The sequence below is a fragment of the Chionomys nivalis genome, chromosome 4 (genome assembly GCF_950005125.1).
Source record: "Chionomys nivalis chromosome 4, mChiNiv1.1, whole genome shotgun sequence".
NCBI lineage: Eukaryota > Metazoa > Chordata > Mammalia > Rodentia > Cricetidae > Chionomys > Chionomys nivalis.
In genome coordinates this window covers 69702364-69716465 of record NC_080089.1, presented here as the reverse complement: position 1 = coordinate 69716465, position 14102 = coordinate 69702364, and the positions used below count along the sequence as shown (strand labels likewise).

At 45.5% G+C, this 14102-nt stretch overlaps 1 protein-coding gene across 1 annotated transcript in view; it reads right to left on the bottom strand.

Moving 5' to 3' along the window:
• The window catches only part of Myo1e (myosin IE), a 191620-nt gene that overhangs the window by 30215 nt on the left and 147303 nt on the right, over positions 1–14102 (bottom strand). The window contains exons 17-18 of the mRNA XM_057768253.1: positions 9520–9626; positions 3386–3484 (exon numbers count right to left, since the gene is read on the bottom strand). Coding sequence (XP_057624236.1) covers positions 3386–3484; positions 9520–9626 — 206 coding nt within the window. The remainder of the gene's footprint in view (positions 1–3385; positions 3485–9519; positions 9627–14102) is intronic.

The window sequence follows — 14102 nt, the reverse complement described above, 5'->3', positions numbered from 1 at the left end:
GGCTTCTCCGTAGCTTTTTTTGGTTCCTGTCCTGGAACTAGCTCTTGTAGACCAGGCTGGCCTTGAACTCCGCCTGCCTCTGCCTCTCGAGTGCTGGGATTAAAGGCGCGCACCACTACGGCCCGGCCTCTTTTGATTTTTTGAGACAGGGTTTCTCTCTGTTGCCCTGGCTGTTCTGGAACTTGCTCTGGTCTTGAACTCACAGAGCTCTGCCTGCCTCTGCCCCCTGTGTGCTGGGATTACAGATATGAGTCACCACTGCCCGGCCTGTCCTGGTGTTTCTGAGTTCACACCCTGGTGGAAAAGCATTTTCCTTTCCCCTCATTGCCTAGAGGTTCCCATAAACAAATATTCAAATATTTCAGGCAAATCAAAATATTATTTTTCTTCTTAATCTGAATCTGTTCAGATTTCAGGCCATTTAATAGCATGAAAAGTTTTATAAAGCTGGGTTAGGGAGGTGGCTTAGTTGGTAAATGATTGTTACGTGAGCTCAGGGACCTGAGTTCATTCAACCTTCAGAATCCAAGAAAACGTCAGGCATAGTGGTGCACGCTTGTGACCCTCACACTGGGAGGAGGAGACAGGAGGGTCCTGGGGGTTTGTTGGCCAGTGCAGCTTACTTGGTAAGCTGCAGGGCTGCCAGAGAACCCGTCTTATAAAAACCATGGCTGGCTAGATGGCTCAGCAGATCTGATTCCCAGCACTCATGTCAAAACACATGTGCGCCAGAGCCCTGGGAGGTGGAATTACAAGTACACATGAGCCGGGTTCTGGGACATGAACTCTGGTTCTCTGGTAGAATAGTGGGTGCTGTTAACCTCTGAACCATTTCTACAGCCCCAGCCTTTGCATACAGAGATATTTATGTCTTTTAAATTTCTTTTTTCCCCTTCCTTCCTTCCTTCCTTCCTTCCTTCCTTCCTTCCTTCCTTCCTTCCTTCCTTCCTCCCTCCCTCCCTCCCTCCCTCCCTCCCTCCCTCCCTCCCTCCCTTCCTCTCTCTCTTTTTTGTGGTGCTGGGAATTGAATTCTTCCTCCCTCCCTCCCTCCCTCCCTCCCTCCCTCCCTCCCTCCCTCCCTCCCTCCCTCCCTCTCTCTCTCTCTCTCTCTCTCTCTCTCTCTCTCTCCCCCCTTCTCTTTTGTGGTGCTGGGAACTGAATCCAGGACTTTGTACAAGGCAGTCAAGATATAGTCCCAGTCTTGGTTTTGTTTTTATTTTTTCTTTCCTTTTCTGTGGACTTATTATGATTGCTTTATAGATTTTTAAAGTAAGCATAGATAATTTTCCTGCACATATGTATGTGTGTTGCATGCGTGCCTGGGACCCTAGGAGGCCAGAAAAGGGCACTGGACCCCCTAGAACAGGAGTTACAGTCAACTATGAGATGTCACCATGTGTGCTGGGCACTAAACTTGGGTCCTTGGCAAGAGCAAGTGCTGTTCTGAACTGTTGAGCCATCTCTCCTGCCATCACTAAGCCTGGTTTTGTGTTATGCTGGAGATTGAACCCAGGGCTTCCTGCATGCTAGGCAAACATGCTGCCAACTGACTATATGCCCAGTTCGTCCCACAACTGACTGTATGCCCAGTGGTCCCACAACTGACTGTATGCCCAGTGGTCCCACAACTGACCATATGCTCAGTGGTCCCACAACTGACCATATGTCCAATGGTCCCACAACTCTTTTTTCTTTTTTTCTGAGACAAGGTTTCTCTATTTAACTCTGGCTATCTTGGAACTCACTCTATAGACCAGGCTGGCCTCAAACTCAGACATGTGCCTGTCTCTGCCTCCTGAATGCCAGGATGAAAGGCGTGTGCCACCACTATCTGGCTCCCATTACCTTATTTCTTAAAGGAACTTAAATAAACAGAACAATTCATCAGAAAGATCAGGGAAGTTGGAATGACTTCATATTTTAAGAACACTAAATTTATCATTTTCAAAACACGTAACACGGAGTGAGACCACTTAAACATGGTCCTGCCAAACATACTTTCAGGGAAATATAAAAATCAGTTTGAATTTAAATATGAGTCAGGCATACCTTTAAGCCCAGCACTCAAGAGTCAGAGGCATAAAGATCTCTGTGAATTCAAGGCCAGCCTGGTCTACATAGCAAGTTCCAGTATAGCCAGGGCTACAGAGAAAGACTTTAAACATGGATTCTACAAAACGTTTGAAATTAAATGCCCTAGTTTATTTCTTAGGTAGGCTAAATATTTTCTTGCAGTTGTTTAGGCTAAATATTTTTTAAAGATTTATTTATTTTCATTTTATGTGCATTGTTTTTTTTTTTTTTGCCTGCATGTATGTCTGTGTGAGGATGCCAGATTCCCTGGAACTGGAATTACAGTTGTGAGCTGCCATGTGGGTGCTGGGAATTGAACCCTGGTCCTCTGGAAGAGTGGCCAGTGCTCTCAACTGCTGACCCATCTCTCCAGGCCCCTAGGCTATTTTCTTGTCACAATTATAAATTCTTGTACCCTGTGGTTTGTTCCACAGAAGCCTTATTAACTCAGTGACATATTCTATATTATGGCTTTCATAAAAAGACAAAAAAAGCCCTAAAAACAAACAAACAAAAAAGGGCTAAAGAACCTGCATAGAATTTCCCTAAAGAGGAAATATAAATGGCCAATAAACTCATGAAGAGTTTTGAATATCCTTTGCCATCTGGGAAATGCAAATCAAAGCCACAGTGAGATACCATTTCACACCCACTAGCAAGGTTAGTCAGATATTAGCATATGTTGGCACAGAATAAAATAAGATGGAATAAAATGGAACCCTCAAATACTGTGGGCGCAGATGCAACATGGTGCACCCACTTCGGAAAACAGCCTGGCGGTACTCGGCGAGTTAAACACAGAATTAGCATATGACTCAGCAATCCCACTTTAGTTCCACATCCGAGAACTGGAACACGCATCCTCGCCAAGGCTCAGACAAGAGCCGCGACAGCAGCGTTATTCACATCGGTCCCAAATGGAAGCCACTGAAGGATGAATAGGTAAAACGTGGCAAATCCATACAATAGAATATTATTCACCAAGGAACAAGAGTAAGATGTAGACACACTATATAAACCATCGACGGATCCTGGAAACACCATGATGCCACAGTCATAGCCAGTCACAGAGGACATATGCGTGACTTAGGCAAGTTGACGGTGACAGAAAGCAGATGGGCGACAGAGGACAGATGATGACTGCGGAGAGCAGGGCTTCTTTTCAGGGCAATAAAATGCTCTGAAATGAGTTGTGATGGGTGACTGCCTCTGTGGCTACATTAAAATTTGTTCGGTATGTGCTCTGAATGGACAAATAAGCTAATTTGAACCAAAAAATTCCATTGTCCAGAGGTAGTAACTTGTCCGATACCTCTGTAGAAACTTCTGGAAGACTCGCCGATAAGCATAACCGGCTCTTCTCACTCGGATGTTTTCTTTGAGACCCAGGTATTCTACTTGATGTTTTACCCTAAAACAGAAGAGGAAACATGGAGGTTACTGGAAAATTCCATCCCCCTACCACCTTGCCAACTTTCTTAACTACCCTCCACTTGCCCGCCCACCCCCTCCCCCATCATCCTCCAATTCCCCTACTACCAAGCTGCAGGGAATATATTTACAAGACCTGTAACGATAGTGGCCAAGATGAACTTTTGAACTGCATGATATTAACCTAAAAACATTATGAACTACTGCAATCATTCAAGAAGACATCACAAATCTATTTTACAGAACAACAGTAAAATAAAACCCAAAGTCAGGCATGAAACTGTGTGCCTATAATCCTAGCTACTTGAGAGACTGAGGCAGGAGGATCCAATCCATTGAGCACCAAAAATTCAAGGCCATCTTGAATAATATAGTGAGATCCTGTCTCAAAATAAGAAGTGGGGTTGGTGAGATGGCTCAGCAGATAAAGACGTTTGCCACTAAGCCTGCTAAACTGAGTTTGGTCTCTGGAGCCCACGTAATAGGGAGGAAAGACTCATAAGTTGTCTTTTGTCCCCCATCTATGTGTCCTGGCACTCGTGTACCCGCTTTAAAGAAACAAATAAGTGTAACGCTAAAAAAAAAAGACAAAAATAAAAATAAAGTCCTATACACTTGACATTTGGATTACAAACAATTTTTTTCAACAAAATAAAGAACTTGTTGGATTAAGCGCTGTTAGAGTTGTTTTTATCATTAAAGTTTAATATCAATTTTAGACTCAATGAGACTGCACTTCTAGGATTTTTCAAATGACCAAGTTAAGAATGATCTAAAATCACAGGGCAGTGGTGGCGCAAGTCTTTAATCCCAGCACTTGGATCTCTGTGAGTTCAGGGCAAGTCCCAGGACAGGCTCCATAGCTACTAAGAAACCCTGTCTCAAAAAAAAAAAAAGTCTAAACCAATTATATGTCTTACTGAGTAGCTGGTCTTGATTGCACACAGATCCACCTGCCTGTCTCCGTCTCTTTGGTGCACTAGTTTTTTATTTATTTGTTTTTAAGGAATAGTGAACACCTAGCGTGTTTCCAAGGGTCTAGCTTCAGCTGGCCATGTGCACTGCAGACCCCGCCCATCTCTACAGAGGGATGATAGACAAGCGTCCCCACCAGTCATGACTGATTTCTAGTCCTGTTTTTCCAAGCCGGGTTCCACTTTCTTCTCAGCCACAAGAGTTGGCTCCTTCAGGACAGCTCCTTTTCTAGTTTCCATGTTCATGTGTGCATGGATGCAGGTACACATGGTACATGGGTGTGTGTGGCTGTTTAAGGTGGATGTCGGACATTATCCTCTCTCTTCTACCTTACTCAGGAAGGCACAACCCTTTCCTTAAACCCAGAGCCTGTGGACATGGCAGGCCTCTCTGGCCGGGGTGCTCCGAGGATCCCCTGTCTCTGCCTTCCGGCTGGAATCACAAGCAGGCCACCACACCCATCTAGCATTTACTTTGGCTTTGGGAAGCAGATCTCCAGTCTTTCTGCTTGCACAGCAAGTACTTTGACCACAGAGCTATCTCTTCGGCTCCAGGACAAACAACCTTTCGAGTTTTTATATGAAAAGACAGATATTCAACAGGCACATTTCCCTTGAATTAGAAGCAGAGACACTCTAGAAACCTGACTTGGAAAAATAATTTTCCTTTCCCATTTATCCAATTGCCTTTTTCTCTAGTAAGAAAAACATGCAGAAGTGCCGTTTTATCTTAAAAAATAGACAAACACAATGTATATGTATGAGTATTTGCTTGCAGTTATGTTATGGGCATGGTGTGTGTGCAATACCTAAGGAAGCCAGAAGAGGGCACTCTATAACTGGGTGTTGGTGATTGATCCTGGGTCCTCTGCGAGAGCTCATAACTGCTGAGCCATCTCTCCAGTCCGAAAGTGCCACCTTCGGGTGTCTGCTGCTTTCAATGCACTATTCACAAACACTGGCTTCTCTCCAAGCCTCAGGCAGGCAACACATCACACATGGATTCACCAGACAGGCCTTGCCTGTGAATCACACAGGCAAGAATATTCTCTGTGTGAAGTTCTTGCTTCACAGCTGGTGAAATTGCTCAGAGAGTAAGGCACCTGCTGCCAAGCCTGATGACCGGAGTTCGATTCCTGAGACCACATAATAGAAGGTAAAGACCATACTCCCACAAGTTGTCTTCTGACCTTGACACGTGAGGCGGCACATGAGTACCGCACACAAATATGCTTGTCCATCTTGGTGCATGAAGAGGCCAGGGGTTAATACTGATGTTTTCCTTAATCCATTAATCATCTCCTTAGCTTTTTGGAGACAGGGTCTCTCACTGAATCCAGAGCTTGCTATTTATGGAGCCCTCTGGAACGGCTGTGAGCACATGACATGGATGCTGGGAACTGAACTCTGGTCCTCTGGAAGAGCAGTAAGTGAGCCATCTGTCCAGCCCTGAGCTTGTCATTCTGATTAGACTGGCTGGCTGGCAAGCCTCTGGGAGCTTCCTTTCTCAGCGCCGTTCTGCTAGGGTTATAGACGGACACCAATAGGCCCAGCTTTCACGTGGATGTAGGGACCTAAATTCAGCAAGCAGTCTGTGCACTGAGCCATCTCTCCAGCTTGAATCAAGCTAGAGTTTGTTAAAGTGGCATCAAGGTTCAGGAAATTTCTTACATAAAATTTCTGCTGTATGACAATCAGTCTAGCAAATCCTGTAATGTGTAAAAGAACTTGAAGGTACCAAAGGACCCAAGATGTTTTTGCTGGAGTGCCACTGCTGGTGGGCATTGGTCCCAACTGTTCCCCCAGGTCACTGTTTCTACCCTATGGGAGGAGCCACCCAGGACTGTCTTCACTTCCTCCCTCCTTTCCTCAAGCAGGCCAAAAGCTGGGAGGGCAGCAATTCCGAGTCCAAGACCAGCCACTTTGCCAGAAGCCAAACAAAAACACATTTCAACAGGAAACGAAAAACCCCATACCTCATAAACTTGTGGAATGAGTAACCCTCTCCACCAAGAACTTCAGTTGAGCATGTAATTCCCACAGCGACTCAGCCCTCCATACTCACAAGGGAGTGAGGCCATCTGTGAGGAAACCCATGGGGGAGCTGTCTGGCTGGAAATGGGAACCAACATCAGCAGCTCGTACCCTGAGCTTTCACAAACCATGACGTGGATGCTCACTGAGTCTCTGCTGAAATTCAGTGAAGAACTTTGGTCATGGGAGAGGGGAAAAATACAGGGAAAAAGTTGGGGGAAGGGGAGAGAGAGAGAGAGAGAGAGAGAGAGAGAGAGAGAGAGAGAGAGAGAGAGAGCCATCTATCTCTTTTGTGACAGTGTCTCTCACTGCCCTGGAGTTCATCAATTATACTAGTTGGGTTGGCCAGCGAGCCTTGGGGAGTCTCCCTGTCTCTGGCTCCCCAGTGCTGGGATCACAAGCACATGCCACCAGGTTCAGAATTTTTATATAAAAAGGTTCAAGCAATAGCTACTGTACAATTTCTTTACAAGAAAGCCTGTTAGCACAACTATTTTGAGGTTGAGAGCGGTACTTCATTAATAAGCAACTATGGTTTTATTTTTCTCGATTAACTTTTATTACTTTTAATTTTGTGTACTTGTGTGTGTCTATATGTGGCCACGTGCATGTGAGCGCAGGTGCCCACAGTGGCCAAAGGTGTTGGATTCCCTGGAGGTGCAGTTACAGGTGGTTGTGAGGTGTGTGATGAGGAGGCTGCTGGGAACCAAACTTGGGTCCCCTGAGAGAGTAGCGCATGCTCTGAACTGCTTAGCCAATTCTCTAGTTTCCGGTAAAATGCTTTCATTTAAGATGATTTCTTGGAAAGAGGTGGGGAAGTAAAGTGGGAGAGTTTGCAATGAAGAAAGAGTAGACTTAAGGGTACTTCTGATGCCCATTTTCTCTGAGGTTGCCCATGACACCACCCTGCTGTGTGCACGAGCACGTGTATTTGCACATGTGAGTGGGTGGTCTGTGCACATATCAGTACACATCAGAGATCTCACTGACAGATATTATACCCTAGACCATCTGTTTAAACGAGCCAGACTGGCAACGTGGAAGACAAAGTGTCTCATGCAGACCAGTCACAGGTAGCTGCAGAGCACAGTTTTGAACCCCGGTCTAGCTCCGGATGGGATGCCAGTGCGGTACTTAGGCTCCAGGTGCTTGCCTTGCAAGCATTAGCCCAGAGTTTGATCCCCAGAAGCCTTGTTTAAAATAAGTTAGGCTGGGCATGGTGGCCCATGTTGTAATCCAGCACTATGGAGCCCGGGAGCTCGGGGTAGATGAATATCTGTGAGTCTGAAGCCAGTCTGATTCACATAGTGAGTCCAGGCCATCCAGAGCTACATAATACGACCATGTATTAAAGGAAGCAAAAGCAGCAGCTACTGCAGCCATGGTGGTGCACCTGCTCCTTCGTGCCTGGTTTACTTCGTGCGGAGGAGCAAAATCTTCCCAGGGCCTTCTGTATCCTCCACAACCACTCTACCAATTCAGCTGCATCCCAGCCCACGCCCTAGTTTTAAGAATGAAAGAACATTCTTCAGATGGTGATACCCAACCTAGGTGGGCCTGGGTGTGTCTTCTGTTCCCTGTCTGTTCTTCCCCCCTGTACAGAGGCTCAGGTATCAAATCATCCACCTGTCATTGTTGAGACTGGGGCTTGAGGACAGCATGGGCAAGGGACTCCACCCTGTCTCTCAGAGGATGTACTCGGCAGCTGCCCTCTTTACGCCTGGTCTCTTCCCATTGTTTCCTTCACTTAGTCATTTAACACCTTGCAAAACTCAGTTTTCTTTTCTCCCGGATAGGAACAGGGCATCCCGGTAGCCTGGGACCAGGTGATGTGGTGATAGAATGGGGGTACCCTCTGTAGTTATCATCACCCCATCATGAGGTCATTCTCCACTTCTTCCCAGGCTCCAAGCGGACAATAAGACTGGGCCTCATAGGAATGGTCCCTGGATTTTCCAGCTGGAGACAAATCTTTTTAAAATATATTCTAAATACTTATTTTATTTAATGTGCACAAATGTTTTGCCTGCCTGCCTGCATGTATCATGTGCACTCCCGGTGCCTGGAACGATCAGAGAGGGAGTCAGATCCCCTGACACTGGCATTAAGGATGATTGTAAGCTACCACGTGAAGGCTGGGAATTGAACCTGGGTCCTCTGCAAGAACAAGTGCTGTAAACGGGAGAGCCTTCTCTCCAGCCCCTGGAGATGAATCTTATCTTCTCAGTCAACACCCCCAGCTGTCAACTCACTTCAGCTTGCATGGGCCACTTCCTAAATACCACAGCGCCACAGGCTTCTTCGGGTACCAGGGCACCTGAGCACCCATGGTCCACCCATCGCCTCTGGCTTCATCCCTCCTTCACTCTGTTCTTCTACGGAGTGCTCAGGACCTCTAGCCTGTCCGAGGGTCTTCACGGGATAGAGCTACTGGCAGATCACGTTACCCCACTTCTCAGGCTTTACCTTGTGACCCCAAGCCAAGCATCCTACACAGGCTACATGTTGTCCATCTAAACAAAGCCTCAAACTAACTTTAAGACAGACCATCGTGACTTTTCGGTACAAAGGTTTGTTTTTTTTTTTTTTTTTTTTTTTTTTTTTGGTTTTTCGAGACAGGGTTTCTCTGTGGTTTTTGGAGCCTGGCCTGGAACTGGCTCTTGTAGACCAGGCTGGTCTCGAACTCACAGAGATCCGCCTGCCTCTGCCTCCCAAGTGCTGGGATTAAAGGCGTGCGCCACCACCGCCCGGCACAAAGGTTTGTTTTAACACCAGCCTCCAAACTAGCCAAGATCAACATCGTAAATTAATTCCGAATGGACTGATACTGCAAACATGTTAAAGACAAGATGAGGTGAACTATTACACAGAGATTAAAAATCAGAGACAGGAAGTACCAAGCGCGCATGCCTCCTCTTTAGACAGAGGTTGGTTCGCCTGAGGGGGAGGTCATGCACGCTTGCTCACCTCAGACGCCCCGCCCTCTCCTAGTCTCCTCGTGACATACCTGCTCTCCTCCCAGTCTTTGGGCTTCTTAGTTTCGTTTGGTTTTATGCAGCGGATGTAGTGGGGTGTACATTTCATTAGGGTGCTCACGAGGTCATTGGCTTGTTTCTAGTGGGAAGGATAAGGGCAGTTAGAGATGAGGAACTCTCTACGGCGGACGAGCTTCCAAACCAAACCTGCAGGACTCTAGCATGGGAGCACATAGCTAGAAACAAATCCTCATGGGTCTGCTTGCTGTGCCTGAGCTAGGTATCCTGAAGAGCCTTGGAGAGTGCCTCTGACTTTTATGATGATTTTTATCACATCTAGGAGTTGGAAAATTGAACACTGAAAACCATTAGGCAGTTTTAGTACAGCTAATAAAGAAAAGCTATAGATATATGTACATATATGCATGCATGTATGTACACACATATAGATGTACACATGTACATACAGACATACACATATATGTATATGCACATATATACATACATGTATATATGTCTCTAAATCTTCACATGTGACTCTTTTCATCAGGAATAGTGCTGTTGACAATTTGTACTGACTGAGGTCATTGTAAAAACACTTGTGTGTGTGTTTTGGTTTTTGAAACAGGGTCTCAGGCATCCTAGGCTATTTTAACTCACTAACTTAAAGGATGACCTTTAAGTCCTGATTATCCTGCCTCAGCATCCTAAGTGCTAGGATTATAGTCATACATGACTATGCCTGGTTCTTGATACAATTATTATTATTTTTTGGCTTATTTGTTTAAAATCATGAGCAGGGATGAAATCTCAAATCTCTTTCCTGATAGCGTCATCTATGAAGAATCTCTTTATTAAAACGAGTAAGAGGTTGGAGAAAGGGCTCTGCAGTTACGAGAGTTTGCTACTCTTCCAGAGGACCCGAGTTCAGTTCCTACTCTCCTACAATGGGTGGCTCATAACTGCCTGTAATTCCTGCTCCAAGGGATCTGTGGGCACCTGCATACACATATCACACACCACACCACCACCAATAATAATTATTATTAACAAATAAAAGGATGTAAACTTACAGCTAAACAAAGTGAAATTCATTAAAATATATATAATTCATTAATGTCATATATGCCATCTCACCCAGTGTCCCCTTGCTTTGTCCCTCCACAGGGTTCTCAGAAGGCTCCCTGCACTTTCCTTGTGGGACAGAACTTAGTCGTCACACAGCAAAATGAGTCTGTGTAAAATCATCCGTCACTAACCGTGCCCTGGGTACCCAGAGCAAGACTGAGTTCAAGCAGAAAAAGCCACATAAACAAATCTGGAACTGCTTAGGATGTATTTCAGATCATGAGAATTGCACATGTGGAAGAAACGGGAGTAGCTGCTCACATGAGCAACTCCAGTGCACAGCTGAGCACTCCCTAGGGGTCCATGATGCTCTACTTAGGCAAACTCTCCTTCTGAGACTGTCAGCATGCAGAGAGAGAGAGGAAAAAAAAAAAAAAAAGAGAGGAAAAAAAAAAAAAAAAAAAAAAACCTCTAAAAGAAAATAGTGGGAAGACCTGCCAGGAAACCAGGGAGCCATTCCCAGTCAGCAGAAGGGCTCTGCTGACGAGAGACAACCCGCTCTCAATTAGGGCTTCTCTATTTTCATGCACTTGGGAATCTGAAACCCTCAGCAAACTGATGGGCGGCAAAGGAGGATGTCCATCAGTGAATGGTGCTCTTGTGTGAGCGCGCGGAAAACAGCATTCTTTGCACTGCCTGGAATTGAGGATGGGGATAGAGGGTTGCCCCACGGTAGTAAGAACTCTGACCACAAAGGAAATTGCCTTCTACCGTGTTTGCTGATAAAATGCCATTTGGAAACAAATCTGATGATCTCTGCTGTATGCCAGGTGAAGTGAGGGAGGGACTGAGGTGTCTCTCCGAGTAAAGCTTTTAAAGTTCTAGTTATTTATGCTATGTGTGTTGAGTGTTTTGCATGCAGGTAGGTATGTGCGCCATGTGCATGCATGGTGCCCATGGAGGTCAGAAGAGGGCACTGGCTCCCCTGGAGTTATGGATGGTTGTGAGTCACTCAACATTAGGTGCTGGGATTCAAAGCTGGGTCCTCCAGACAGTATTCTTAACTTGCTGAGACACCTCTCCAATCCTAACCTGTCTTTTTTCTTTTTTTAAAATAGGGTCTCTGTATAGAGCCCTGGCATTTTGGAAATTACCATGTAGACTAGGTTGGCTTCAGAATTACAGAGATCTCCCTGCTTCTGCCTCTGAGTGCCACCACACCCAACTCTTCGTCACTAAGTCTCTAAATTTCTAGTTTGCTTTCAGTTTTTGATACTAATTTTTATTTACTGTTATTCAGCCCTAAGCAGGTAATGGCAGACTTCCTTTGCACTGTAACCTAAGGGACGCACCCAGAGGCGGCAGGGTCACTTCACGTGTCCCTTGACATAGTTCTTCTTACAATAATCACGGCTCTCTGATGCATCACAACAATCCCAGGGGGTTGTGACTGCTCCTACTTTTGCTTTTTCAAATGAGAATACCAAGCTCTACAGGACACAGGATTCCTTGGGACAACACAATTTGTACGCCACAAAGATGAGACTTGAAACCAAGTCCACGTTTCTTACCCACAATGCTCTTTTGCCTTCCTATGAGTCATACAGAATAGTGCGGTGTGGCAGCAAAGGGATTAACTGGGTAAACATGGACAAATTTCAATGGCCATGGGTCACTCTTGGTGTCCTGTGAGGTGACTAGGAAGCAAACCGGATTAGGTCCGACTCCAGCCAAGCATGCATTGGCTAGATAAAGAGGTACCAGAATTATTCAACAGAAGTGGGAACCAAATCACAAAAACAAGACGGGTAGCGGGGAGAGTCTCGGTGCTCCTGGCTCTGTTATGTGAGAGGTGGTACACCATGGGTCTGCCCATGTTTCTAGGCTTCAGCTCCTCCAGCGGCAGCCCACACAGGTGGATGAAGCTAGAAAGCCTCTGCTGTCTTAAAGGCAGGAGCATGGCCGCAGTGCATGATGGTATTGTTCACCATCTCCCACTCTCGGCTCCAGGTTCACTCAGGTAATGCCTCGTCTCACTAGGAGCTTGAGTCTGCCCTGTCTTGAATCAAACCTTCACTCTGATCTCAACACGGGCCTCTTCCGATCACAACATATCATCGAAGGAAGCCTCAGAATCAAGCATTATTAAATGTAATAGGGTTTTATTTAAAAGATTTGTTTTTGTTGTATTCAAGTGCATGTTTTGCTGGCATGTATTCATGTGTAAGTGCCCTTGGTGGTGAGAAGAGGGAGCTGGATTCCCCTGGGACTGAAGTTACAGACGGTTGTGAGCCACCATGTGGATGCCAGGGATTAACCAACCTGGTCTGCTGAGAGATCTCTCCAGCTTCATAAATGCAATATATTTTTTTGCTTTAGTAACTTGATAGGAGTGCCCATCAAATGATAATTCTAATTAACTCCTGTAGATCAGTTTTTATTTTCAAATAATTAAAACAATAAAATGTGAAATACTAAAACTACTTTCAATATAAAATTTTCTGTCCAGAAACCTGGAGTCCCTTTCAATATACCCTTGGGACATATCTGCCAAATAGTATAGATATGGAAGGGACAAGGGACTGGGCCATGGCTGTGCATCCCTCAGTGATGTTTCAGGAGGGCATATAAAATAGACTTTCATTACTGTAGATCACCAGGCAGACCTCGATCACAGGATCCATCAGAGAGTGTGGGATTTGGGTAAGTATACAAGTAGAATTCTTGTATATATCCCTATTTAGATAACTAAACTTCAGGCTGATCTCCCTAGACAAAGGCCCCAAATGTAGTTTTCTAAACATTCTGTGTACAGTCCAGAAAGTTAGTAACTTTTTAAACTACACACAAACATGAAGAAAGGAAGCAAGCAGCCTTCAAAGGAGAAGTAAGAGGCCTCCATCCCCACTTATGAGGCATACTCCAGACCACTTGAAAATGAGTCACTGTGACCTTGGGGGATCTGAGACCTTGGATCTGAACGTGACAGTCTCATGACTAGAGTCTTCAGCCCAGAGCTTGTCCTCATCCGGGTCCTTCAGGCTAAGGCATGAGTCAGAACGTCATGCAGATGTTAGCATCTGGGCCTCAGGAAAATCACATCTGTTGTCTGCCCTCAGCTCTCTGTCCCAGAGACCCAAATCCAGTCAAGCCTTAGAATGGCTCTTAAGGACATGATGTCCCTATAACTGAGAGGGCTCTGCCTACCAGCTCAAAAGGTGGCACACTCCTTTAATCCCAGCACTCGGGAGGCAGAGGCAGGTGGATCTCTGTGAGTTCGAGGCCAACCTGGTCTACAAGAGCTAGTTCCAGGATAGAGAAACCCTGTCTTAAAACAAAACAAAACAAAAAACAAAACAAACAAACAAAAAAACCAAACTCAGCCTGCCATATGGACATGGTATTGCTTGTCTGTGGTGTCTTCTGTTCAGATGACTGATGCAGAAGGCTGGCTTGAGTCCAAAAGTTTGAAGAATATGACAAGATTTCATCTTTGTTTCTTTGGGACAGTCCCATTTTGCAACCAGACTAGCATGGAACTCATGAC